Consider the following 27,835-nt stretch of genomic DNA (forward strand, 5'->3'; position numbering starts at 1 on the left):
TCTTCGAAGTATTCCTTCCACCGATCCACAACGTCCCGAGTCAAGGTCAGCAGCGCCCCGTCGCCACCATACACAGTGTTGACGGAGTACTGTTTCTCCCCCCTGAGACGCCGGATGGTGGTTCAGAACCTCTTCGAAGCCGTCCGGAAGTCGTTTTCCATGGCCTCGCCGAACTCCTCCCATGCCCGGGTTTTCACCTCGGCGACCGCCGCCGCCGCACTCCGCTTGGCCTGTTGGTACCTGTCTGCTGCCTCCGGAGTCCCACAGGCCAAGAAGGCCCGATAGGACTCCTTCTTCAGCTTGACGGCACCCCTTACCGCCGGTGTCCACCAGCGGGTTCGGGTGTTGCCGCCCCGACAGGCACCAACCACCTTACGGCCACAGCACCGGTCGGCCGCCTCAGCAATGGAGGCACGGAACACGGCCCACTCGGACTCAATGTCCCCAGCCTCCCCCGGGACATGGTCGAAGCTCTTCCGGAGGTGGGAGTTGAAGCTCCTTCTGACGGGAGACTCTGCCAGATGTTCCCAGCAGACCCTCACAATGCGTATGGGTCTGCCAGGTCTGACCGGCGTCCTCCCCCACCATCGGAGCCAACTCACCACCAGGTGGTGATCGGTTGACAGCTCCGCCCCTCTCTTCACCCGAGTGTCCAAGACATACTACCGCAAGTCCAACGATACGACTACAAAGTCGATCATTGAACTGCGGCCTAGGGTGTCCTGATGCCAAGTGCGCACATGGACACCCTTATGCTTGAACATGGTGTTCGTTATGGACAATCTGTGGCGAGTACAGAAGTCCAATAACAAAACACCACTCGGGTTCAGATCGGGGGGGCCATTCCTCCCGATCACGCCCCTCCAGGTCTCACTGTTGTTGCCAACGTGAGCGTTGAAGTCCCCCAGCAGAAAGAGGGAGTCCCCAGAAGGAGCACTCTCCAGCACCCCCTCTAAGGACTCCAAAAAGGGTGGATACTCTGAACTGCTGTTTGGACCATAGGCACAAACAACAGTCAGGATCCGTCCCCCAACCCGAAGGCGGAGGGAGGCTACCCTCTCATTCACCAGCGTAAACTCCAACGTACAGGCACCGAGCCGTGGGGCAATAAGTATTGCCACCCCTGCCCGGCGCCTCTCACCAGTGGCAACTCCAGAGTGGAAGAGAGTCCATCCCCTCTCAAGAAGACTGGTTCCAGAGCTCAAGCCATGCGTCGAGGTGAGGCCGACTATATCTAGTCGGAACTTCTCAACCTCGCGCACCAGCTCAGGCTCCTTCCCCACCAGAGAGGTGACATTCCACGTCCCCAGAGCTAGCTTCTGCAGCCGAGGATCGGACCGCCAAGGTCCCCGCCTTCGGCTGCTGCCCAGCTCACATTGCACCCGACCCCTACGGCCCCTCCTACGGGTGGTGAGCCCACGGGAAGGAGGTCCCATGTCACCTCTTCGGGCTGTGCCCGGCCGGGCCCCATGGGTAAAGGCCCGGCCACCAGGCGCTCGCCATCGAGCCCCACCCCCAGGCCTGGCTCCAGGGGGGGGCCCCGGTGACCCGCGTCCGGGCGAGGGGAACTCTGAACCATTGATTGACATCATCATAGGGGTCTTGTGAGCTACACTTTGTCTGGTCCCTCCCCTAGGACCTGTTTGCCATGGGTGACCCTACCAGGGGCATGAAGCCCCTGACAACTGAGCTCCTAGGATCACTGGGACACGCAAACCCCTCCACCACGATAAGGCGGTAGCTCAGGGAGGGGCAACATGCATCCCATGCCTCAATAATTTTTTTTGGGTTAGGGTCCAAATGCGTAAGGTAAATAGAACGTCCAAAATGATCTGTGTAAGTCCAATGTGGCTTAGAGGACAAGGTGGCTGGTTGGTGTCTCCTAGATTGGTGGTTCAAATCCCCCAAGAAACACCAGCAACAATACAAAACCAATGGCCAGATTTTAATGGCTAATGCCAGAACTGCCAAAAATTATACATATACATGACAAGGAAAAAATTGTGTCACAGACAAAATACCTGCACTTGTATATTAAAATATGTCAGTACTCTGTCATGGACAAACTACTACCACTTCACTGGATTTATCGTCCAAAACGACATATCAATAAACTTTATGTGCCTTAATTTGTTCTGCAATATCACAATCAGTGTAAATGTAATAATCTACAGTCAAATTATATTTTCTGGCATAAATAAAATTAAATATCAGCTAATATCTTACTGCTCTGCTGACATTATGGCCATATGGTGTTGAAACTGAAAATTCAGTATCAGCAGTGACCTCTGTCAAAAACTTGACTGATATATGAGTCGGCCGATAATCAACAAAATTTTTCCAGCGACAATTTCAGTATCGGCAGTGACGTCTGTCAAAACTTGACTAATATATGAGTCAGGCTGATATTTTATCAACTTTCGTGCCTTAATTTGTTCTGCAATATCACAATCAGTGTCTAAACTGTATGAATCAACAGCTAAATATTTTATGGCAAAAATAAAATAAAATAAAATAACTTATATTTGCCTACTCTGCTGATATAACATTCATGTGGTGTTAAAACTGAAAATTCAGTATCAGCAGTGGCATCTGTCAAAAACTCAACTTATATGAGTCAGGTCGATAATCAACTAAGTTCTTGCCATGGAAAATTCAGTATTCAGTATATGAAAATTCAGCAGACAAGGAGACAATTGAGTGTTTTTTTAACTGTTTTAAATGTTCATTGCAAGGTACGTCATCAATAAATTCTATTAGCAGAGCAAAGAGATATATCAGTCCATATTTTATTTCACTGATGCATTTAAAGTTAAATGTTACCTGTCCCAAATGGGACTTGAACCAGCAACCTCAGGCACAGTAATCACTTGATTTTACCACTAAGCCAAACATCCTCACACTCAGCATGTTTTCGACCTTCCCTTTAGCTCAGTAACCACAGCAACAGCTGTCAAAAACTCGACTGATACACAAGTCAGGCCAATAATCAACTAAGTATTTGCCAGGGAAAATTAAGTATTCAGTATTTGGAAATTCAGGAGACAAGGAGACAATAGTGTGTTGTTGTTTTTTTTTAATCTATTTTAAATGTTCGTTACAAGGTACGTCATCAATGACTTATATCAGCAAAGCAAACAGACATATCAGCCCATATTTCATTTTATTTATGCCATTAAAGTAAAATGAAAACTGTCCCACATGAGACTTGAACCAGCAACCTCAGACACACTAACCACCTGCTTTATCCACTGAGCTAAACCTCCTCACACTTGGTCTGTTTTCAACATTCCCTTTGGCTCAGTGACTGCAGCGACATGTCCAAAACTCAACTGACATACGAGTCAGGCCGATAATCAACTACCCACACAGCCCACATACCAATGTCAGCTATATTAAGATACATCGTCAAGACGTAGCAGGAAGAGCGTTTGCTAACTGCCATTATGTCACTGAGACGTATTTACGCATTTAATCGAAAACACCCACCAGACTATGTTGGAACGATTAATCAAAACTGTGGCGCCCGCCACTTCACAGAAGGCTTTGTTAACCACGACCTTTATTTATTTAGGTCGGACCTTTCCAAATGCAATTATTATTTTATTTTATTTTTTTGGCATTTTTATCTTTATCAGACAGGACAAGGGGAGAGAGAGGGGATGACATGCAGCAAAAGGCCACGAGCTGGAATCCAACCCGCAGCGGCTGCAGCAAGGACACTGCCTTCATTTATGGGGCGCCTGCTTTAGTCACTGAGCCACCCACACCCCGAAATGAAAATATTTTAATGAAGAGACAAAATGTGTACAAACGTTATTCAATCAACTCCAGCACCGGACAGTGAATAACACGAACACATCAAGGCCGACCCACAGTCTGTTTCTCCGTCTGACAACCTACAAGAGGGAGAAAAAGCAATGAGCACATACGTCTAAATCACTTAACAGGAATACACAGGAACATACACAGGAACGCAAAATGCATTTCTAAACTATACCACTCGCCCCGATCGTCCTGTACGGTCTGTCGCACAGATTTATTTTGTGTTTTACCGGTTTAATGACCAGGTCAATTTGTTTTGGAAAAGAGGACACCTGTGCGGATTATCTGGCTACCTACAAAAACTTTGCGTATGAAAATTAAACTCCTAAACTAAAAATAAACTGAGCTAACTGTTAGAAGCAGCTCGGCAAACAGCCCCTCGCTACTGAGAAACAGTGATTTCAAACTGCTTCATTTCCTGTAGCCACTGGGTCCCTTTGCCTTTCAGAAGAGACGCGTACTAATAACAGCAATACACAGAAGGCATCCCGAGCTATAAAAGTGGCCGTTTAACAGATGACACATGAAAAGAAATCCCATGATCCCACACAACTCACGACATCATCAAACTCTTGCGCTGATTTAGAGACCCCTAGCGACAGAAAATTTGCTTTTTTCATGAAAGAAACACAATATACTTTTATTTTTTTACTTAAAATGCTCTTTTGTTCCCTTGCTTGTGAGATTATAATTAATCAAAAAGAGAAAATATTTACTGTACTGCTCCCTTTTTCTGAGGAAGCAGGAGTCCAAGTTCAAAACAACAGTGTTAAAAACAAATATCAGATCTATCAAGCTCTGATGGGTTATAGATGATGTGGATAATAACAAAAGTCTGCATTTAGAAAAAAAAGTACAAGTTATGGAGTTATGGATCAAAGATTTGTGGTGTATTTTCATGTGTGTACAGTAGGCCATCTTGCTATAAAATGTAAATGCAAGATAGAAAAAATAAATGCAGTTAAGTTACCATCTTTACTTGGAAAATGCTGCAGTGCAGCAGCAGTGTGGCCTAGGGCTATTTACAGGAGGACTGCAAAGTGACAAACCCCTGGATTTTTAGATGTTGTAATTACCACCATAACGTTTTAGATTTCACTGCACTAGCACCAATCAAATCTACAGCTTGAACTTCATCAATAGGCTTACCTTTACAGCTCTGCCTCCCTCGGTCTCTGCCTCCACCTCCCTCCAACTCGATCCATGCTCAGCCTGAGCCAGTTTTGGATGGCGATCTCGACCTCAGCTTCATTCCTGCTGGTCAGGGCTCCATTTCTAAGAACCAATGCTACAAGAGAATTAAAGCAACAAGACTAAGTCAGAACCTAGTCTGGATCATTTCCGTTAAAGATACATGTGCAAACCTAAAAATATTTATATCTGACAAATGATGATTTTCCTGGATGTTCTGATGTATGATTTATACATACTGTCAGTCTGAACATTTCCATTTCATGCAAGTTTTTATGACCCGATTATTCCTAGTTGCAGTTCGTAGTTCGTAGAATTTCTGAAAGACACGTATGTTCTGTGTAAGTTGGCTCTTGATGACAGTCTGTCACTGTTCTGGCCTCAAATTATTTCCTAAAATCAGATGTTATGACTTGAAATAAGACATTTATTTAAGGTTGGTCACACATTTCTTTTACAAAGACATAACTAAAAATGCTTGGGTCAGTGTTTAAATATATGCAATATCTTCATTATGTCATCTCTCTTACTTTGAGAAGACTCCATGTTGACGGGCTGCAACGCTGGAGCTGGACTATGGCAGCTGCTGGAGGTCGTTGGTCAGGCCTGTGAATTCACTGTTTTGAATTGAGAAAATATATGTGTGTTATATAAGTGTGTTATATTTCCTTCAAATGCCCAGGTTGTCAAAGTACTTTCAAAATGATCTCCCTCTTCTTCACTATCTAAGCTATTGTTATCAGAATCTAAAGAATCATCAAAATCCTCAGGCTCAGCAAACAATGATTCAGTCCATGTAGTCGTCCTCAACGTGAATTGGGAATTCATAACAAGCATCAACAAACACATTTTCAGCCATAATGCCACAAGCTACACCAGACTGGATGGTCTCCAATTGCTTATTAACCCCTGCCCTGGATTTTAGCTTCAAGAGGGTGTGTTTGCCATACTTCACAAAAAAAGTTAAACGAGGAGTAAAAACAAAACATGCACAATCGAACAATAATGCTGTTATAAACAATGCTACTCTAATGTGCATATGTGTGACATATACCTTTCTAGCAGGCCAGGATAGTCACAGGAGAGAGCAGTCCAAGGAGGATGGAGATGGAGGCAGCCTGTTTAAAAGACAGAGACAAGCAAGAACACATATAGCTCATTAAAACACCACTGGAAGGAAAAGACAACTGTGCTTATGGCCACAAGAGCGGGTGGTTTTTAATATAGTCACTGTCTTATATCCAGCCGTGTTTGTGGCATTGGGACCAAGTGCAAGGGGGCTCACTAGAAATCCGGGAGGGCCACAAACATGGAATTTTCTCAACACTTAAAATAATTTAAACTTAGCAGTTACTCTGTGTTTCTGAATTAGACAACATGTAAATTCTCAAAAACACACACACATTATGTATTATAGTGTGAGTGTGAGTGTGTGTGCATATTAAAGCAATTCTTACCAGTGTATCTTTCTTGGGAATCAAATTAATGAATGAAATTAATTTTTTAGTAACACCTACTAGTTACTTCTCTAAAAAAATATTTAATTACTGCTCATGAAAGTAATTAGTTACTCAGAAGCTTTTCAATATCTGCTTTAATTCTCTTATTGTGTAGAAACACAGCTATTTTACTTTAGTACAACAAAAGTTCTGTTTCTTGTCTTTACATTTGAACACAAAATGTTGTTTTATTTACCTTTGCCTGTTCGTCATTTCACTGAGCCGAACATGAACACACCATGTAATGACAGCTTGTTTATTTAGCAAACTAGCTGCTGATTTCAACATCGGATTATTATATTTAATTAACGGGATTTGTCATAGGTGCATATCTAACATGCGGTGAGTGTTTTTTAACTGAACAGACTGCAGAGTACTGGAAAACAGACTGGACTGCAGCCGTTAGCATCCGTCTGATAAACCGCTCTTGTATGATTAGCACCTAGGTAGCAGCTCAAATTAAAGTACTATGTGATATTAATTCCGTTTTAAGGCGCATTTTACTAGACATTCAGAAGCGTGCAGTGTCGTCCTTCAACATGACTGTGACAGTGACAGCATGAAGCCGCTGCAGCGGTTTGACTACAAGTAAGGGTGCATCGAAGGGACAAACTAGCAACACGCGATTAACGCTGACAACCATGACAACTTGTCAAATCTAAATCAATAATCCAATAAGATAAACTGCATTTACAAACACACTTTCTTTCACTAAAAACCAGCCTTCGCACGTCCTCCCCGGGATGACGGAGGGGGATCTGGGTAACTATTCAGATGATTCCCGGAGGAAAACAAAAGCTAACGTTAGCTAGATAACGTTAGCAAAGAATACTTAAAATCATATCTTTACAGGTTTCCATATACTGGAAACGCATCTCAGTTGTAGCTTGCTAAATCATACATGTTTAATGGTAAAATTATTAAAATGAATATCATTACAGCTAACGTTAGCTAAACAAGCTAACAACTAGCTAACGAAAGTTGGTAGCCGGCATATGGGCTCTTCACCTCCGCTAAAGTTGGGCGCACCCATCCGTGCTTCACTAGCAACTTTTTTCAACAGCCACAGAATAGACAAAATATCAATTTTTGTTAATTTACCACAAGTAACAGCTTACCTTAAACCCACCGCAGGTAGTCGGCGTCTTTCCGACTGACAAGGAGCCCGCCCAAACCAGCTCGGCGCGCAGTCACCACTTCCGGTAGTGGGCCGACCCAAAATCAAATTAAGTGAGACGTTTGATGAGCTCGGAAAATAGAGCACATCATCCGCCTGTGTGGCAGGAAAATATGGGGCCGATATTCTTGGCAGGGAAAATTCAGTATTAAGTCTATGAAAATTCAGCAGACAAGGAGACAATTGTGTTTTTTTTAACTGTTTTAAATGTTCCTTGCAAGATTTGTCACTAATGACTTATATTAGCAGTGCAAACAGATATATCAGTCCATATTTTATTTTATTTTATTTATGCCATTAAAGTCAAATGGACACTTGAGCCAGCAACCTCAGGCACACTAACCACCTGATTCACCCACTGAGCCAAAACTCCTGACACTTTCCATTGAATTTGAATTTGCAATCTCATGGTTTATGTTTTAACAGACCAATCCAATGCATCACTTCACCTGTGTTTGACATTAAATATAGCTCTTTGCTTTGGACAACTGATAAAACAGGTGCATATAAATAATGTTAAGAAATAAAATATTTTTGGGGTGCCCCATTTATGAAGGCTATGTCCTTGTCGCAAGTGGCCACAGGTTCAATCACAAACTTTAACCCCCTTTTACTCTTAAAAGTCTGTCCTATAAAATACATGGCAAAAGTAGATAATCTTTTTTTTTTTTAATCAAAATTATGGGAATGGTAGGGGAAACTCTCCAGTGAATAAAAGTAAATTGCACACAAAACATTTTTTTTTTAAGTTTAAAAAAAAGGTATGCATTAAGATGCCTCTATAATCATATCCTAAGCACATCATAGCCCTCTGAATCAAAATTAAATCGTGAGGTGCCTCGAGATTCCCACCCTTCAGTAGAGCACCTTTAAAAGCCAAACTTGAAGAGTCCCCCATAAATCTGTCAAGGTAGCTAGGTGCTGAATCACTTGGTAAAATATTGCTAATCTGGGGGGAATGTTGTGATGCTTTCTTTTTTAATTACGCTGTGATTCTGCGTGTTCATGTCACAAGGACTCATACCTCAAAACACTAATTTGTATGAGTCAACCAAAGCTCATACCCCAAATTATTCCATCAGGCTGCAGAGGAGTTGACTGTCAAATTAAACATTTATTGTTATCAGTCACCCAAGAGCTACACCTCATGACTCAGTGAGTTAGTGAAATGATTTTGTTGCACTTTAAAGTTGCTTTTTTTGTCCTTCAGATTGCTCCAGATAGTTAACAACCAAAGACACACAGCCACTCTCAATCACATCTTTTATTTGTAAGGCACCAGAGAAGCTTCCTTACTGCTAAAAGGTTGATTCATTCTCATAAGAGTACACAGTTGCTTGTTTACATCATGGTATTTTTTTTCTTTTTTTCGCCCCAGGTATCTTAAAATGAGACTGTGTTCATAAACACATTAAACTTTTTTTTGTTTGCACAAAAAAAGATAAAACATTTACAAACCTAGAAAACAATGTTAAGTGTTACTGCCTACTGAGAGAATGGGAGAGAAAAAACAGGAAAAACGACATGGTATACAACATTGTGCCTCTCTTTAACTGTAGGCTTGTTATGCACACATACAACACCAAAGTCTTCCATGATACACACACGTTAAAAAGCAGCTTTGAAACATACAAAAATGCTTTAAAAAATATGTATATTGATATATTCATATGTATACAAATTGGCCCTTCACAGCAAAAACAAACACACATACCATTCATATGTCTGAGTTTTGCCAAAGGAGGTTTTCTACAGAGACTGACGTCAGTATAAAGAGCGCAAACTGATCTGTTCTCGCACTCGATACATTAAGGTCAAATCTCCAGGGAGCGAAAATCATGAGCCCCCCAACACTAGCACAGACAGGAAGAAGAGAAACAAAATAAGTGCACTGAGCCACAACTTAAGTGCCTTTCAAATTAAAATACAGAGGGAACGTTTAAGCTCTCGAACGTGCTCAGACGCTAAAAGGTGGGTTGTCAAAGCTCTGGACAGCACTCACATTACAGGGGAATAACAGCCAACACCTGCAGTGGACAGACGCTCGTCCCACAGCAAGGACATGAAGACTAGAAGACAACAGCAGTGAATATAAGGTCAACACAGCAGACTGACCTGGTATGATCAATGAAAGAGCACTGCTGCCCTCTGCTGCGGAAATATCAACCACATATCTTAGCTTCGTCCCAATTCCACACTACATACCAACTGCAAAAACATACTGCAATGCATTTAGTGTACAAGAAATCATTACACCAAATAGTTTTATCCTTACAAGAAATCATATTAGACTCACTCCAAAAAACTGCAACTCAATCAACTACAATTTATGTAAGACAGCGAGGGTTCCCACAGTCATTAAAAATCTGAAAAAGTCATAGAATTAGTAAAAATCATTTTAAGTTTTGGAAAAGTCATGGAAATCTTGTTGTGTTTGATGAAATTTTTACAGTAATCTTATGTGGATAACCTCCACGAAGTAGAGGTTAACATAATGGCAAATTTTGTCACCGAAAATCTGTGGGAACCCTGGACACTGCCAAATAAAATTTCTCCAATAATTATTTTCTGAGATGTTGCTGATTAAGGATGTAACAATTCACAATTCCGAAAAAAAAAAAATATATATATATATATATATATATATATATATATATATATATATATATATATATATATAACATAACGTATTGCGGAGAAAAAAAGTTAATTGCAGTGAATTTTTCATTATTGGGATAATCATGAGTATCGTTTCCAGCAGTACCCAAAGACACTGCTGGGCAACCAACAATTAAAAAACAAAGCAAAACCAGGCCGCAAACGCACAGACTAAGCTCAAAAAACAAAAAAAGATTGTAATCATTCATTGGCATATTTCATTTGTGAAGATATTATGCCATTTTAAATAGTTTAAAAAAAGTCTGGCTTTTTAAGAGTGGTTGTTTTTTTACAAAAAAAGTTCTGTATCCTATTTGTGATGCAGTAACAAATATTTGTTCTTAACCAAATTTAAGGTGAAGTGGCTCCAATATGTTTTAGTGCCATTTTAAGAGTTTTAAGTATATTTTGTTGATTATCAGGATAATATTAAAAATTAGGATTATTGTGGATTTCAAATTCATACTAGTAGTGTGACTACCTTGGTTCCAGATAGCTTTGTCATTATTTACTAAAAAAAAAAAACAAAGTCACATTACGGTCGATATTTACTCCGCAATGAGGCAAATATCAGTATAAGCTATTCAAGTCTGAGAAAAATCAGGCTAAATAGATGGTATGTACTACACAGAATTAGTAAGTAGTATGGAATTGGGAAAATGCAGCAAAACCAGCTTATGTTTTTATCAATAATTTGGTCACCAGGACAAATTCCGACTGTTTTAAAATGCTGTTTTCTGCACACTTGTTTGACGTTGCTTACAGAGCTTTAGCAACTCACCTCGGACACATTCTTCATCAAAAAAATGCAAAAATTTAAAAAAAAAAAAAAGAAAATGGGGGGAAAAACTTCCCCTGACAATCACACACAAGTTTAACAAGACATGAAAAGACAGGTGCTTGAAACAGTCTCAGTATAAACTGAAGTGCTCTTCTAACTTACAGAAATACAGTACTCGTATGTCTTATATGACCGTCTGGTTCTGAAGTTTAGATCCTGTTCAAGTTTGTCTTGGTCAGTTAAAGAGTGGACCAGTACGAGGAAGGGGCAGGAGCAGGGAGGGAGGTGTGAAGAAAATACAAAAGGTGCTTTAATTAGAAAAAAATTAAATTAAACAAGTGTTTTCTTCTTTCCGATCACATTCACTCGAGCACACGCGGACACATTTTGAATGTCTAATTAACCTGTCGTGAAAACAAAATAAAGTCAATTTTTTTTCAGAGCTTAAATTCTTGTAATTTAAAGACTAAATGGTCCATGCCATGTAGCGCGCATAGCAGCAGCAGCTAGGCCTATGAAACACAAATTAACCCGCCAACATGGGTATACTACCACTGGTACAAACTAGGTTTTTAATGGAATAAAATCCCCTTTATTTGGGACTGAGGTACACAGCTAAGGTAATGCATCCAGTGGTTGGTCATATGAAAAAAAGAAAAGAAAAAAGAAAGTTGGATGATTTATGTTTGAAGGATTTAAATGCACCTGACAAGTGAAATGACCCTTTAAAAACAACCCTAATTTGGCTCAAAGTACAGAAATGAATTCTCCAAACTGCTCCAGTCAACATTTTTTATTTTGGGGAAAAAAAAGGATGGAGCTGTTGTACATTATGAGTGGAGGGACAGGAGTGAGAGGGAACTGAGATGTTGTAAAACTCGTACTCTCACTGGCAGACGGGCCAGTGAGAAACAATCTGAGGGACTGAAGAGAACAAAAAACACTGGAATCCGATAGCGAAAAGAATTAAGAAGTATAAACCAGTGAGAGGCAGATCTGTGTAAGAGACACTGCTGTTAGCTTACATCTTCGGCTCTCACTCCAAATGGGAAAACACTTATCTCGGTTAAGCCTAACAACAGTGGCTTACACTAAAAAAAGCGTCTATTTAAAGTCTAGAAGCCTGAACTGAGTCTATTACCACTAAATAATAAGAACATTTAACGCTCACTCTCAGCCACTCAGCAGTTTCGTTCGCTGCACATCCAAAAATCTGTCCTCTCTGCTTGTCCTCATCCCTGCAGTAACTCCTCTACATCAACACTCAGCAGACAGGCAGCCAGACTTACTTCAACCTCCATTTACAGTTACAGTTTTTTAACTTTCTTTTTTATAGACACCCCACAACAACCCCCTCCAAACCTCTGCACCGCGTCTGCACTAGTCTGACTTGTCCCCGTCCTCTCCTCTGGGCGCTCTCTCTGCGGCTTCCCGGGCCTTGTCCTCCTTCACTGCCTGGGCCTGGCCGTGGGAGTAGTTGGCCAGGATGGAGGAGAGGGAGAGCAGGCCGGAGCTGGAGGAGACGGCGGGCAGGGTGGGAGGGGTGAGGCCCAGGGGCAGCGGGGTCACAGGCAAGGCCAGGCCCTGGAGCTGGGACAGGTGTTGCACCTGGAGCTGTTGCTGAAAACACAGACAGCAGACAGAAATTAGAGCTTCTGGTCAAATAAAAAAGAAGCTGCCACTGACAGCACCCCTCTGTGACTCCTGAATTCGGGTTGATACACCTGCCGACCAGAGGTCTGCTCCCAGAGCCAGTGGCCACCTTCCCCCTAACTATACAGTCCGCAGCAGGGATCGAGGCACAGGGACTACAGTGTTTAAATTTGTGATCTGACAAGATCAAACAAACTCCGTGTTACTGCATGAAGAATGTGGAAATGCAAATGGTCATCTGGTAAGAGGGTTTTCTTGGACAGAGAGGGAAGAGGGGAGAGCTGACGGAGGGTGTATTTTCAGATTATGCTGATTTTATTGCCCCTGTGGCCTGTTAGCCAGAAAAGTTTATACTGTATATAGTTCAATTTCCCTGCATGTTTCACGCATCACCTGCTACGTCCACTCGCAGGAAGATTTTGTCTTTCACAATTCTCACCCGTATGATGGAGTTCATCTCAGGGGGCGTGACCTGCTTGGCTCTCTCTATGGCGCCCATGACTTGCTGTTGATGCTGAAACAAAGATAACACATGGACAAGTGATCAAACTACTTATTTATATGGCTACTTATTAATAGTCTTAGGCGCTGCAGGTCGACATCGACCGTATCCATGAACATGTGAGTGTCATCACCTCTTGTGACAGGTAAGGCAGCACCTGAGCACAGATGCCGTTCAGTCTCTTCACAATTTCAGCCTGAAAGGGATAAAGGAAGGAAAAAGGTTCAGACCAACAAACTACCAGATCTGAGATACTAAAAGAGTGATTTATTACCGGAGACATTGATTACCTGTTTGTGCATTTCAATGTTCAGCCCGTAGGACATTTCATAGTACTACAAAAATGAGGGAGAAAAAGACACAGACTGACACAAGCTGAAGCCATTTATTTACAGTTCACAATGTTAAAAAAAAGTGAACACATGTAATTTAAAAAACAGAAACTTCTTTTCTTATTTCTACATGTATTATATGTGCAGATTATGTACTTAGAAATGTAGACGTTTTTCTCATGTGATGTGTAATTGATCATTGGCTGTCAGAGAAGCTTTAAAAACATCTTATCATGTGATGAGTGAATCCGAGGGAGCCACTAAATATAACGCAATCTGTGATCATGCACGCCAAATTAATGAACGGAGAAACGATGTGGACATTCCTGATGTGTGCTGGTGTTTCTGTGCTTATGCTGCAGCACTAAGTGACTTTGGTTGGTATGTTAGAAGAGATCAGAAGAAGATAAACAGCCACATCGTACTGACAAGAGTTAATGTTACACTTACCATGATATAGTGACGCTGCATTTCTGACTTTTCAGAGGCCAGTTTATCACACTCCAACTTCAAACTGGGAAACAAAGAGTGTAAGTATTACACTAGAACTGCACAAGAGCACAGACCTCTGCCAATAGTTCTATGATATGCAGATCTGCAGGTAACCACTAAATATGTCTCAATATATTTCCAATACTATACAAATTAACACTGCTTAATATGAGATGCATTTCTAAAAAGGCAGAAAAGCTGCCTTGAAAAGAGCTTTTCAGCTGAAGTGAGATGCATTTGCTTTCATAATCAACCATGGAGAAGCCTCCACTATGGCAGAACTTTGAAAATCAGCTTACTATACACTACAGCAACCCATATATAACTTTAATAATAAAGGGGAATACATGTTTTTAACCTCCTTTATTTCCTTTTCTCTGTTTGACTATGACTTACCTCTGTCATTATTCTTATTATGAACTCGTGTTATGTGGTTGTCGTATTTCTTGGATGAGAGGGGCAGGTGGGTTGGGTTGGGGTGTTGCTAGTTTATTGTTGGAATAACTTGCAATAACTCTTAAAATGCTTTAAAAAATATTTTCACAAAAAAAAAAATAAATAAACCATGGGAAGATATTTCAGACTGAAATCTGATGATGTGTGTGTACAGTTGTGTTACCCACATGTAATGTAATGTAATTTTATTTAGGCAGGGACAGTGCACAATAAAATATTAAGCTTATATAAAAAAAGGAGAGATGCATTGTACCAGGTTTTAGCAAAGCTGCTATTTTCTGCCTTGGGCAGGCAGGTGGAATAAATAAATTAATGACAGGATTTGATTAAATTAAGTACAAAACAATAATTAACAATAGTTAAATTAAGTACAAAACAATAGTACAACATTAATCTCCCCATATCCCACCTCACCTAATCATGAAAAATCTCAAATTTGTGCAGCTATGAAATTATCAGTGCACAGTCATTCTTACATCCTAAAACCAGTTTGTCCCCCTCCCACCGCCCCAACACTCACAAATATGTGCAAAATAAAAAATAGATATGCACAAAGTTGTACAATCCCAAATCCCGAAGCCCACCCCTTACACATACCTGTGGTACTGTGCTTGGAGGAACTGGAACTCATCCTTGATGCGGTCACAGGAGTCAGAGGTGGTGAACTTGAGGGGTTGACTGGACTGAGAGGACGCCTGGACAACACAACAACATGGTCACTTTTATAAACTCGCACAGAGACCTTAATTACATCCACAAAGATCACCACATCCATCATCATCCTCAGTCTGAAAACACACTTTCGACGCTTACACATTTCCCAACCAGTTTAGCATTACGTGACTTGGAAATGTCCTTTTCGGATACTGGTTATAGTCTGTTATCTGCTGCTGAAAGATGTGTGTGTGTGTTTAGGTTTGTTTAGAGAGAGCAGTTTAACCTCTGAGATTAACCCTTTGAGAGGATAGCTAAAATGAAGGTCAGTCTAAACCAGGCTTCATGTCTGAGTGTGAGCGTACAGTATAAATTGAGATACAGACAGAGAAACTGTGTTTAAGTTGCTGACAAATTGATATGTAACATCTGTCTTCGGAAATCGACGGGCCCAGCTCTTTCGGGACCACAGAGAGTGGTGATGATTGAGGAAATGTGTTTAAAGAAGGCGAGATTAAAGCATGTTGACCATATGTGAGACGTATTTAGAGGCTGCATTAGAAGTCTGGTTATGTATTGACTACACTTAAACCATCAATCCAAAGCTGTAATCCAGGGTTTATCCAGTTCCCTAAACCTCATTACTCTCTAAATAAGTGGCACAAGTGCAAGAGGTTTCCAGTGGGATTATGGGACTGAACGGAGAGGATGGAGTCACCCGGTTACACAGGTCGAAACTCTGCATCCGAAATACACAGTGCATTGGTGTAGTGCGCGTCAGAGGTACAGAAATATAATGCTGAAACTATTCTTGAACATTTTAGATACTAAATGATTAAATGCTGGATTAATGGATACTAAAGATAACCACTGGTCACAGGTAGAGCTGCACTGCACAGCAAATAAGCAACAGAGTCTTTTGTAATTTTGTAATTAATTAATGAATAACTTATCAAGAAAAGTGCCAAATATTCCTCCTTTTCCTGCTGCTCGGAATTTGCAGAATTTCTCTGTTATATGTCATTATAAATCAGTTTCTTTTATGTTTTGAAATGTGAGTCAAAACAAATTATTTTAAGGGGTCACTTTGAGAAATGTGTCACTATTTTCTGACATGTTTCAAACTTGGAATTTTTTTTGTTATAAATCGTTTATTGACTGACAAACTGGAAGAGATGTTGCGATATTATTTTGAATTATACCGATCCGATACAATTCATGAAAACATAACATAAAATCAACAGCTGTATACAGCTAACTCTGCACGGATATGAAATCATTGCCGTCACTGTTGTTTGGTAGAGCTGAGGTTGAAATAAAACATGAATAAATACATACAGAGAAAATTAATAATATAGAAATGACCTAATTGATGGCATTTTGCTACAGTATTTACCAGAAATACCGATATTATATCTTTAAAATGTATTAATGACTAAAAAGGAGTCGGTACATAGACTTGCGTACTATTCGAGTGTAAACTCAGTCCAGCATTTTAAGCTGCACTGAAGGCAATTCCAGGACCGGTATCGGAACAACTCAATAAATTGATCAATAATGAATATCACGAATCATCGAGAAAGGTATATTTTATATCTGCTCCATAAATAACATTCATCATCAACATGTGTCTTTAAATTGTACTAATTCTATTTATTCTACTTTTTTTCTAGTTTCTGATATAGTATTTTAAGAATATTCACGTATTTTGCACTTTATATTTTTGGTATCTTTATATAAATGCATGTCCGGATTGACTCATCTTCTGTTGTACTCTTATATAAAACACATCTCATTTGCCTATGAAATATAATATTTATATTGACATTAATTTGGATTAGTAGAATTACAGTCCCGAAATGTCCCGAAAATTGCAAGAAATTAGTAAAAGGTGACAAGACAAAATTGCCTGAAAAAGAAGTAAAAAAAGACAGACAACACTTCCAGAAAAATAACAAAAAAATAGGAAAACAACTACAGAAAACAATATTTAGAATTATTGTAATTATATATTTAAAATTTTGTTATAGAAAAAAAAATGCTCTTCTTTTCAGGTCATTCCCTTGTTTGTTTTTGTTCTTTGCTTTTCTTTTTTTTCCCCATTTTTTTTCCAGATAATTGTTTTGCTAATTTTTTGTCAACATTTCTGGTGAATTCTTACCAAATTACTCATTGCCTTCTTCTTCTTCTGTTTTTGAAAGGAATCCAGTCAATTTGCACAGGTTTCAAAGGGTTAAAAGGCACACATGATGGCCATTAAACACAGAGAGAATCTGATTAAGTAGCATAAGAAATGCATAGTTCACTCCTTTTTTTGTCTTTAACGTAAGCTGTCATAAGTGTCATCTTTAGTATCCTGGTGTGAACTGCAACTTTGATTTCCTTTTTAGCTCAAATGAAAATCACTGTCAGTCACAGCTCTCCAGAAAAACACGGATGTTTGGAGAGGAGCAGTGGCATTACAGCTGTTCAGCTTCTGTCAGCCACCGCCAGTTTGAACTGAAACTGGTCCAATATTGCTTATCCCCCTGTTGTTTTTCTTTCAGAAGCTCTTTGATACAGGCTTGCCTCAGAAACAGGAACAGCGGTCACATGTTGAAACTAACCAACAAGAACATACTATGTTTTGTTTGCGTTTTTTTTTAACAAATATTTAATCTGCAACCTTACATAACAACAGAAAATGCACATTTTCTTCACCTTAGCTGGTAACAGAGACTACTGAGTGCAATTAGTTTAGCATTAATCGGTCATGACTTCTAGACTGTTACAATTATCACGGTGGAGGATTTACCTGCAGCTTTTTGGGGCCTTGTAGAGCAGTTTTTGTCACTTATTGCTTTGAATTTAATCTTTGCTGTTTCAGGGCTAATTGAATAAGTGACATCCAGCCCAACATATACAGCAGTATTTCTCAATCAAATCATACCAGAGATAACATCTTCCTCCACCAGGTGTCCAAATTGTTTTGCCAATGTTGAATATAAGGGACTGTAGTTTTTATCTGAGTAAGGGGATGGTGGAGGAGTGACTTTATTTTGTTTGTTTTGTTTTGGGGGTGCTGAGGATGATTTTGCTCACTTGTTAGTTGGTGACAGAGACTATTCAATGTATTTAGTTTAGCTAATTTTCACTTTTTGCTTTAAATTTAACCTTTGCAAAAAAGCTGATTGAATTACTGACGTCCAGCCCAATATTTAAAGCAATATCTCTCGATTAAATCAAGTCAGAGATCCAATCGTTTTCCACAGTGTCCACATTGTTTGGTCAAAGTTATAACTACATTTTCTGCATCCTTATATTAATGCTACTCGGTTTATTGAGAGTAGAAACACAAAATTAAGCAAACTAAAGCAGAATATCAAGCTAACTTACTCTCACAGACTGAACCATGAACTTAAATTAGCTGTTTTGACTATCAGCTAGCTAGCGGCACGCTGTATTTCCAGCAAAATACAACAAATTAAATGCCACAGCTGGTCTTTACATGAATTTTAACACTTAATCCGCAGACTATAAGTGCACAAACGTCGTGCTGAGATGTGGAGAAGTCTGGCATTGTGCAGCTGACAGCTACCTGCAGCCAGAGGAGCTAGTATCAGCTGTCGGTTGCTAGCTAGCCGTTAGCTCGGCTCGCTTTAGTTGCTTCAGTTTCCACCGGGACAAGTTGAACTTACCGAGTGCCTTGATTGAGGAAACATCATGTCAGCAGTGTGTTTCGCCGTGTCCCCGTGGTCTAATCGAGTCACCGGGCTAGCTAGCTAAGCTAACAGGTCCCCAGATATTATTAAATGATTGGAGACGCTGTTCGCACTTTGTACTCTGTCATCGTTTAAAATAACGTTAGCTAACGTCCGAGCAGCGGCAGCCGGAGATCGTCTTCTGGGCTTCACAGTCGGGAAAACGGCCGCCGCGGAGGGATGGACAGGCGAATAAAAGCGTCTTCAAAGGAACATCAGGTTTTTTTGGACTAACGTTAACGTTACACCTCCCCGGGGAAACCCTGGATGTTGACACATGAGCCCTCGACTTTCCTCTGCTTTGAAGAGAAGAGCAGCATCACCCGGAAAACAAACCGAGCGGCGGAGGAGCGGGCGCCCCGTGTGACACAGAGCTGAACTGACCCGCTCAGCTCTGCAGCTGCAGGGCCGGAGAGGAGGCTTCCGGGGGCCCGGGGCTGGTGGATTGCAAACTGGGCCCCATTAGCACCAGATTTACTGTGCATTTGTTGTTTTGACCCGTTTAGAACCCTAATATCTTCCAAACACACACAAAAATATTGTAATGGTGGATTTTTACTCTAAATGTTTTTTTGTTTTTTTTTTCAAAAAAACTTATTGGGATACTTAATAAGATAAGATAAGATAAGATAAGATAATCCTTTATTAGTCCCACAGTGGGGAAATTTCCAACATTGCAGCAGCAAAGGGATAGCAAAATAGCAAGATAATACTGTGCAAAATAAACTATATTAATAAATAAATAAGTACAAAAACGTGCAGGATGAAGATGAAGGAAATAAGCACAGAGGACGACATAAACAAACAATATATACAGTATTTACAACGCAGAGAAACTCAACAGTTAAATAAAGAATGTTCACAGTTGCATGGGTGAAAGTGAAATTGCACTTGTGGTATTAAGCTGTACAAGTGGAGTCAGTTATTGTTTGTGGTCTACTGGGAGCAGTGCTGGTTGTACAGTCTGACTGCAGCAGGGAGGAAGGACTTGCGGTAACGCTCCTTCACACACTTGGGGTGAAGCATCCTTAAGGCTTGTTTTAATATTACACACATATTCGTATTGCTCTGGGCACAAAATGTGCTTTAAAAAATATCATACATCATACATTTCTACTTTCATTGAGTTAATTTTTTTGAGTCATTGAAATGTTTTTTTAATCATACTTGGCACCTTGTTTTTTATTATCTAATATTTTTATATTTGTCATTATTTTTTTACTATTGTATTGTTCTTTCGCTGCTTATACTTCTTCGAACCTCATAGCTGCTGTATCATTGTGAAATTCCCCACTGTGGGACTAATAAAGGATTATCTCTTTTTTAAAATCAACATCAATCCTAATCATAAATATCAAATAGTCAATAATTTTCAGAATTTTTACCCTTTAAATTTTAAATTTTGTCATGATGCCCCTGTTTTTAGATTTAAAAATAAAAAACACAAAAATGAATTATTTTCAATATACTACATGCTAAGTAGATTATTATTTTTGTCATAATCCCAGCCTAGGATATGTCAATGATTAGCAGCAACATTGATTTTTATACATTATTAAGTTTTTGTACTGTCACATACACTCATACTGCTCTGCACACAAAATGTGCTTTTGAAAATCAGGCTATAAAACTATTATACATTACTATGATTTTTTACTTTCATTGAGTTAATTTTATTTTAACCAACATCAGTCCTAATCATAAATATAAAATATTCATTAATTTTTAGAATTTTAACCCTTTGAATGGCAGACATTTTTGCCTTCATGACAACTATTTGTCCCAAAAACTCAAATATTTTGTTATTAATTATTTCTAAAATTTAACACAGTGCCCCAAAACTATCATATAGCACCTCCTAAACACTGAACATGTGTCCATTATGTACACCCTTGTGACAGCCAGGAGCTGGAAGAGTACCTAATATACCACCCCCAAATTTTCTATACTTGCAGTTGCTAATAGGGTGTATAAATCAGAAACCAGAAGAGTTCACATTTTTTAAATTCCTTTCAGGGCCCCTTGTAGCTGCTTGATTTACTTACACCTCTGGCAAGCTCTAATGCAGCCTTAATATACATATATGGAAAATTTAAAAAGAGAAAATTGAATCATAACCAACCCAGTGCAGAACCATCTTTACCATCAGTAGTTTGGTTATACATCGACGGCATCTAAAATAAGGATAATCTGGACACGGTCATATCTAAAGTGCCTTGCAAAATTATTCACTTTTCAGAAGTTTATACATTTTTTTCATTTCACTTCATTTTGACTTTTCTGTGTAGGTTCATTACAAAAAAATCCATTGAAAATCCATCAAAAGTCAATTTCAATTAGAAGTTGTAATGCAACAACATTTGAAACATACCAAACAGGGTGAATACTTTTGAAAGGCACATTTTCAGCCCCGAAAATTTAACAGGAAAGCCATACCCTGAAGAATATCTGACAAATTAAGCAAATGAAATCATTGTGTGTGGCCACAAAAGAGCAAGGGAGTCTTTTTTGGAAAAATCACCTGATCATAAATACTTTAAAGTTGAAACTTTAAATCCACGATATTCACAATACTGATAATTGTTTCTGAGACTTACCATGATAAAGTAGAAAACATGCTTCAGGATGACTTTATATTTCTACAATTTAAATCATGAAACCCACTCAGCGCACACACCATGAGCAAGTATAGGAACAAATTTATTTCAATTTAAAACAGATACCTTGTCATTATGTTTCTCTCTTAGAAGGCGGCAATGATCATAAGTCATGTTCATGTTTGAATGAGGATCAGGCAACAGTGGTTGAAACAAATACATGAAACACATAAAAAAATATGGCAAGAGTTATGTAAATCAATAAATCGATAATAACCAACTGATTGAACCCCCTTCATCGAGGGCTCTGCTTCAATGAAAACATCAAAGCCCTCACTGCCAACACAAAATAAACAGCACATGCAATTATAATTACAGTTTCTTAAAAAACAGCAGATTATCTTTTAAATCTTCAATCTTAAATACAGAATAAAGTCTTTGTGTGTACTTAATCGTCTATCCTTTTAGTCTCTGGTGTGTCTTATTTAAAAAGGGGGGGGGGGGACCATCTCAGGTGGCGGTCCTTTGATGATGACCACAGCGTTGGCACTTAGAGAGAGCCTGGCTCTAGAGAGAGTGGGGTTGGCACACTCAGTATAATACATAATTTACATTTGGTTTACATACAAAATAAAGAAGAAAAAACAGCATTTTATACACCACTACACGATTGACCTTCAGGTTTCATTGGAGTGAGGAAAAATAAATCAAGTGGTCCTAAATAATAGAGTTCTGGTAATGTTTTTTTTTTTTTTATCATACAGGAAATGAAAAACACGAAAAAAAAGGGAAAAAAGTTTTGAATATGCTCTGACTCCACACTGATGTCCAAAAAGATAAGTTAGATTCCACTTATTTTAACAAGCCCACAGGAAGGGAAATCACACAACCGCGGCCACCCAAAAAAGGTCACAGAGCGCGCTCCGAAACCACAAAGGGCCGGCAACACCATCTTTCATTATTCAAGGCAATGAAAGGCAATAATTAAGAGAGTGTTTCCACTGGTCATTGCTCAAAAACGGACGAGAATAAAAGATTTAAGCTTCATACAGACTTGCCTTCCCTCTCTCCAGCTCGTATAGATAAAACGTGTCAAAAACACACTGTGCAACACTGGGCCGCCGGCGCGCTACCAAACCCAAACTAACAGCCAGTCAGCCCTTCACCATGTGCCAGAGTTGTAGTGTCAAATTTAAAAATACGACATGGTTCGTCACCATTGAAGTGAGCTGCACACAACACGCAGTAACTACTGATAAATACTTGGGTATTCATACTGGTACATCGCTCCGCTTAAATACTGGCATCCTCTTTGTGACAGCAGTCTTAACAATTGGCCGTCTGCATTTTCTTCCGCTCGAGATTAGTGTCATTTTCAGCAGACTAAATGGCAGTTAAGGACCACACTGGTGTTTTATTTTAATTTTACTTTAGCCCCATTAACTTCACATTTTTGGAGTTTTTAGATTGATTCTCTATATTTGCGGCAGCAGTTAGTTTCCGTTCGTTTAAGAAAATCAACTCTGCGGGAAACTGGTTTGAGAAAGGTGACAGTGAACATTTAGTCATCTTAGTTTTTCTGAAGGTTACCTGGTAATGCAGCTGAGAACACAGGATAGTGTAAATTCTTAGTTGTTAGATGCCAGATTGTTTATTAGTGCTGACATGCAACCTTATTTAGCAAAAGGGTATTGGCACAACATAAACATATCACATTAGTTGGTGTTTTATGAAAGTTAGTGTTTCCTCTCTCAGTTACATTCATTCATTTGCAACGTACCTCTGTCTCTGTTTTGTTTGTTCTTTTAAATAAAAATATTCCAATAAGTTTTACACAAAAGAGTCACATAAGTACTGGATCGGTACTTGGTATTAGGGAGAGAAAAATTGGACTGATGCATCTCTACTTAGTTGGTCGGAGCTTCTTTGACTGGAATGAAAAGGGAGTTTTGAAGCAGCCAGCTTGACAAAAAATATTTTTAAAAAGGTTAATTTGTCATTTATCAGTGCTGATGGCAAACACAATTAGATAACATGTTTTAGCAAGACATAACTGATCCACATTAGTTTTGTATTTGTTGTTGGCGTCATTAGAAAATTTAGTGTTTCATCTATCAGTTGCATTCATTCATTTATGACCTATCTCCTAAAAATTAAATGATTCTGCCAAGTACCACACAGTGTAGTATAAATCTGAATAAAAGAGCATACTCAAAATACACTTTACTACCTTGACAACTGGGTGAAACTGCTGAAGACAGCTCACATCGGTGAGCTTTTGCTCTCTAGTGTGGACCAAGATATTTTGTAAAATTAAAGTTGTGTGGACAGACTTTTCTGTAAATGGAAGAAGAAAATATTTAAAAGTTGACCAAAAGTGAGTTGATCAGAGCTTCTTCAATTGCAATAATAAGGGAGTTCTGAGGCAGCCTTTGCTCACAACTTCTGGCGCTATCGCACAATAAAAGCTTGACCATACATTTTTTACTTAAAAAAAGGTGACTAAATGTCAACTGTGGCATGGATTCTCTCTCAGAATAAAATCTGCAAATTACTATTCAAGCCTTTGTGACGTGAACAGAAGCCAACAGCTGCACGTAGAGTAGCTAATCACTTTGGAGAAATTCAACATCTAAGACTGAGATTTGTAGTTAATGGGTTAAAACATGCAAAGCCACAAGCATGGTCATAAAGTCAAATACTTTGGGGAAACATGCAATACTTGTCCTGATAAAAGTGTCTTTAGTGATTCTATACTGTATGAGGTATTACAGGTAACACCGTGATACCAAACAAATAGACCAAAGAGCCGGATACTGGGTCCACTCAACTCACCAAAGGGCCAGATACATAAATACATAAATAAAACTGTTAAGTGTCGGTAAACTCTCTACACACACGCCTTATGTTTGCATTAACACCCTGCCTATACTTCTTATTAGCACATACTGCAAGTAATAAACAAGGATTAGCAGTGGATGACTTGGTTCACTGTGGCCCTGTACTCCACTCCCCACTGTCTGATGCCTGATGCACTGTGATAGCCCTTAATGAGGATGAAGGATAAGTCACCTGTAGAAAAGGTCAAAGACCAAAAAAGTATATCTGCACTTCACTGGCACTATCAAAGCAAGCCTCAAAAAAAACGAAATTAACGATGCAAAAACCAACAACAGAATTTTTGTGTTAAATTACAAAGAGCAAGCATGGACCGCGTGGGTCTTCAATCACTGATAAAAAAAGTTCCACCTACGTTCGTACTGTACATTTTTCTAGGTATGCGTTACAGCGCTGCGTCTATAAACCGAGAGGAAATACAAGTTTCTTTTTTTTTCTTTTAAATCAAACAAAACAAATGTGAGGGCTCCTAAAGAAAACCAAACAGTATTATCATGGATGGAGATGTGATGGCGAAGTACAACTGGAAATGTCTCAATAAGAAATAGAAAGCAGAGATAAAGTCCTTACTATACCAGACATTCGTAATTTTTTTTTGTTTTGTTTTGTTTTTTTACAGCAGTTCAGACTCAAGTAGGCTCCGCAATGAGAAAAGGAGCACTTCAACATGACAGAATCAAAAGCAATCAAATTATCAACACCTTCAAACCTGGTCCATAAATTAGATAAATAAAAAAATCTTTAATTACTCTTAAAATCATCTCGTCACCATACTGTGAATATTTTTTACCTGCCCTAGTTAGCATACTCCGGAGCCAGAGCTGTCGCAGTAGTGTGGAGTCATGAGGCTGGTTGGGAGGAACCTCTTTTCTCTGACTATTGCTCCATACGATCGTCTCCTCAACACCACTCAGCTCTGTGTAGTCTTATTAATCAAGTGAACAAAATCCATAATCACAGTATCACTACTACCATAAATTCATAGGAAAAACTGTATGCTAATGAAAGAAGTTGATACTTTTTTTTTTCTTGTTTGTTTTTTGCCAAAGATGGTGTACCACAGAGCGTTTTTGTACAGGAGTGTTTTGTGTATATGTATTTACAAACGAATATACACAAACAACGTTTGCAGACTTTAGAGTGCGTTTTCTGTGAAAGGTTCATAGCCCCCCCCCTCCCTTCCTCTCATCACTCAACAGCAAGCAATCTTTATATAAACAAAGTGACTATACAGTAAAAAAAAAAAAAAGAAAGAAAAGAAAAAGTAAACAGAAGCACATCCTGGTTTTGATGACCAGGAAGTGTGTCTGATTGGACGGCTGAGTGACGCTGTGTGACGTCGTCAGAGATGTTACCGCATGGATTCCGTTCGCACACCGGGAGGGTGTGAGCGTGTTTAATTTACAGCTTTTATTTCGTTGAATAAGCTACTTGTGGCCCAAGCTGCAGACGTGCTCTGCAGGCTGATAAACACAGATGACATCACGCTCCCCTCCGCATCTGCTTCCACCAATCAGAGCAGAGCCTGTGTCGAAAGCAGGGTCCTCTCACCCGCTGCTAGTGTTTTGTAAAAAGAGTGTGGGGGTGAATCAGTGGAGCCAGATGCTGTGAAGGTCACGTGTAAGATTGTCCCTGTGAATCCATACTGAAAACATCTGGAGGAGGGAAGCAATGTGATTAACTTAAACATTTAAAAAAAATCTTTAAAGTATACTTATGTCAAGTAAATTTCTTGTTGCTTCTTTTTTTGATGTTTTGCAGAAGTTTTTATAGATTTTCCTACCACTTCTTATCACCGTTCCTTTGAGCCATTATGTTAAATAGAAGTAGACGTAGCAACAAATTTCTATCATTAAAAACATTTAAAAAATCTCAGCAATGAACAGATTTTGATTAGCTATGTTTTGCCCTCTCGTGCTTTTTGTCTTAAGTGTGTTTACATATGCATTTACTTCATAGTATATATTTCTTTTTTTTCTCCTTTTTTCTTTTTTTTTGCGATTGCGATGCTCACACTGGTGGGTACATTCATAGATGCGAGATGGAGACAGAATCCTCAGCCCCGTCTCCTTGTGTCCGGCCTCACTTCCTGTCCGAGTCGCTCTGTCCCAAGAAGTGTGACGCCACTCGCTAGTTGTTCCGCTGTATTTACTTCCTTCCACACAAACAGGAGCTCAGAAAGAACACGAGCGAGGATCTGATCTCACACCGTTGAGGGTTAACTCCGGAGGGCCAAAGGGGTTTGATGCCGCTATTCACCAAAACACAGCTCCTTGCTAGTCAATGCTGCCCCAAATACACACACACACACACACACACGCACACACGTACCACACACACGCACAAACACCAAAGTCCCCTTCAGTCACTGTACAGCCCGTGTGAAAGGTTTGTGTGCCAGATGAAATGTGCCAGAGCCAGCAGCCGGGGCCAAATCTGACACACGCAGCAGCTTTAGGAGGAGCGGGGACTCTGACACAACAAGCTGCCGAGCGACGCAGGAAGAGGGCGAGCTTTGGTGAAACAGGAGGGGTGGCGTTTTAGGTGGGAGGATTTGTGAATGTACTGGACTGGGAGGAAAAAAAGGAAGGGTTCCGTTGGTGTGTGTGTGTGTGTGTGTGTGTGTGTGTGTGTGTGTGTGTGTGTGCGTGTGTATGTGTGTGTGTGTGTGTGTGTGTGTGTGTGTGTGTGTGTGTGAGCCGGCATGGTGTGCTGTGTGATGCATGTGAACTTGAGCGCACACTCCCAAAGAGGTGTGCATTTGTGCAATGGGGGGAGGAGGAGATGTGCGTCGTACGTGGGCCCTCACACCAGATTGTACTCTTTGAGATTGAGCTGTAGGATGGTGTCTTTGACAGCTGCAAACACAAAGCGGATGTTCTCAGTGTCCGTGGCACAAGTGAAGTGGGAGTAGATGATCTTGTCGCTGTCGGGGTTTAAGTCCACAAACATCTTGAGGATGAACTCCCGTGCTGCCTGTGCGTCTCGCTGAGGACCTGAGAAATAGAGACACGCAAACATTGATTGCATTTTTTTATAGAAATTGACCAGAAAAACTGGAATTTAAGAAGAAATAGGTCAGCAATTTGCGACAGATACGACTGTGATGTTTGTGCATTTAGTTTGGAGCTTTAAAGTAAGCTTTAAGATTCGGGAAACACAGCTAGCCTGACTCAGTCTTAAATTCTAAAACTTATTTATTTACACACTCTATCAAATTTGCTTAATTAACACACGAACACAAATGTAAAAATATTAATATGTGATTATTGGCAGAGTTTGGTAATGTAGCTATTTGTTGATAAGTGCTATCAGACTCGTACAGACCTCTATGTGGAACAAAACCTGCTCCCTGAACACAGACAGCAACCCGCACTATA

At 39.8% G+C, this 27,835-nt stretch overlaps 2 protein-coding genes and 1 long non-coding RNA gene across 4 annotated transcripts in view; all 3 read right to left on the reverse strand.

Annotated features, from left to right (window-relative positions):
* Positions 1-3,602: 3,602 nt before the first annotated feature.
* Positions 3,603-7,982, reverse strand: LOC121953301 (uncharacterized). Its single transcript, XR_006106501.2, has 5 exons — positions 7,634-7,982; positions 6,071-6,134; positions 5,547-5,633; positions 4,975-5,113; positions 3,603-3,899 (listed from the first exon to the last, which is right to left on the reverse strand). It is a non-coding gene; the product is annotated as an uncharacterized LOC121953301 (long non-coding RNA).
* Positions 7,983-8,938: 956 nt separating this feature from the next.
* Positions 8,939-19,320, reverse strand: LOC121953838 (TLE family member 5-like). Its single transcript, XM_042501078.2, has 7 exons — positions 18,898-19,320; positions 15,164-15,261; positions 14,069-14,132; positions 13,577-13,621; positions 13,420-13,482; positions 13,224-13,298; positions 8,939-12,751 (listed from the first exon to the last, which is right to left on the reverse strand). The coding sequence occupies exons 1-7, from the start codon at positions 18,922-18,924 to the stop codon at positions 12,512-12,514; spliced, it is 612 nt and encodes a 203-aa protein (XP_042357012.1). The 5' UTR covers positions 18,925-19,320; the 3' UTR covers positions 8,939-12,511.
* Positions 19,321-21,642: 2,322 nt separating this feature from the next.
* Positions 21,643-27,835, reverse strand: part of gna11b (guanine nucleotide binding protein (G protein), alpha 11b (Gq class)) — a 38,270-nt gene continuing 32,077 nt past the window's right edge. For both annotated transcript variants that reach the window (XM_088087946.1, XM_042500613.2), the window contains exon 7: positions 21,643-27,451. In XM_088087946.1, coding sequence (XP_087944072.1) covers positions 27,261-27,451 — 191 coding nt within the window. In that variant the 3' untranslated portion in view covers positions 21,643-27,260. The remainder of the gene's footprint in view (positions 27,452-27,835) is intronic.

The sequence above is a fragment of the Plectropomus leopardus genome, chromosome 14 (assembly GCF_026936395.1).
Source record: "Plectropomus leopardus strain MGB_pleo_1.0 chromosome 14, ASM2693639v1, whole genome shotgun sequence".
Lineage (NCBI taxonomy): Eukaryota > Metazoa > Chordata > Actinopteri > Perciformes > Serranidae > Plectropomus > Plectropomus leopardus.

Excerpts from the sequence above, each read along its gene's own strand:
- LOC121953838 (XM_042501078.2), bottom strand. The coding sequence starts at position 18,924 with ATGATGTTTCCTCAATCAAGGCACTCG. Across the intron at positions 15,262-18,897 it reads TTCCTCAATCAAGGCACTCG|GCGTCCTCTCAGTCCAGTCA; the intron begins GTAAGTTCAACT and ends TGTGTTGTCCAG. Across the intron at positions 14,133-15,163 it reads CTCCAAGCACAGTACCACAG|TTTGAAGTTGGAGTGTGATA; the intron begins GTATGTGTAAGG and ends TTTGTTTCCCAG.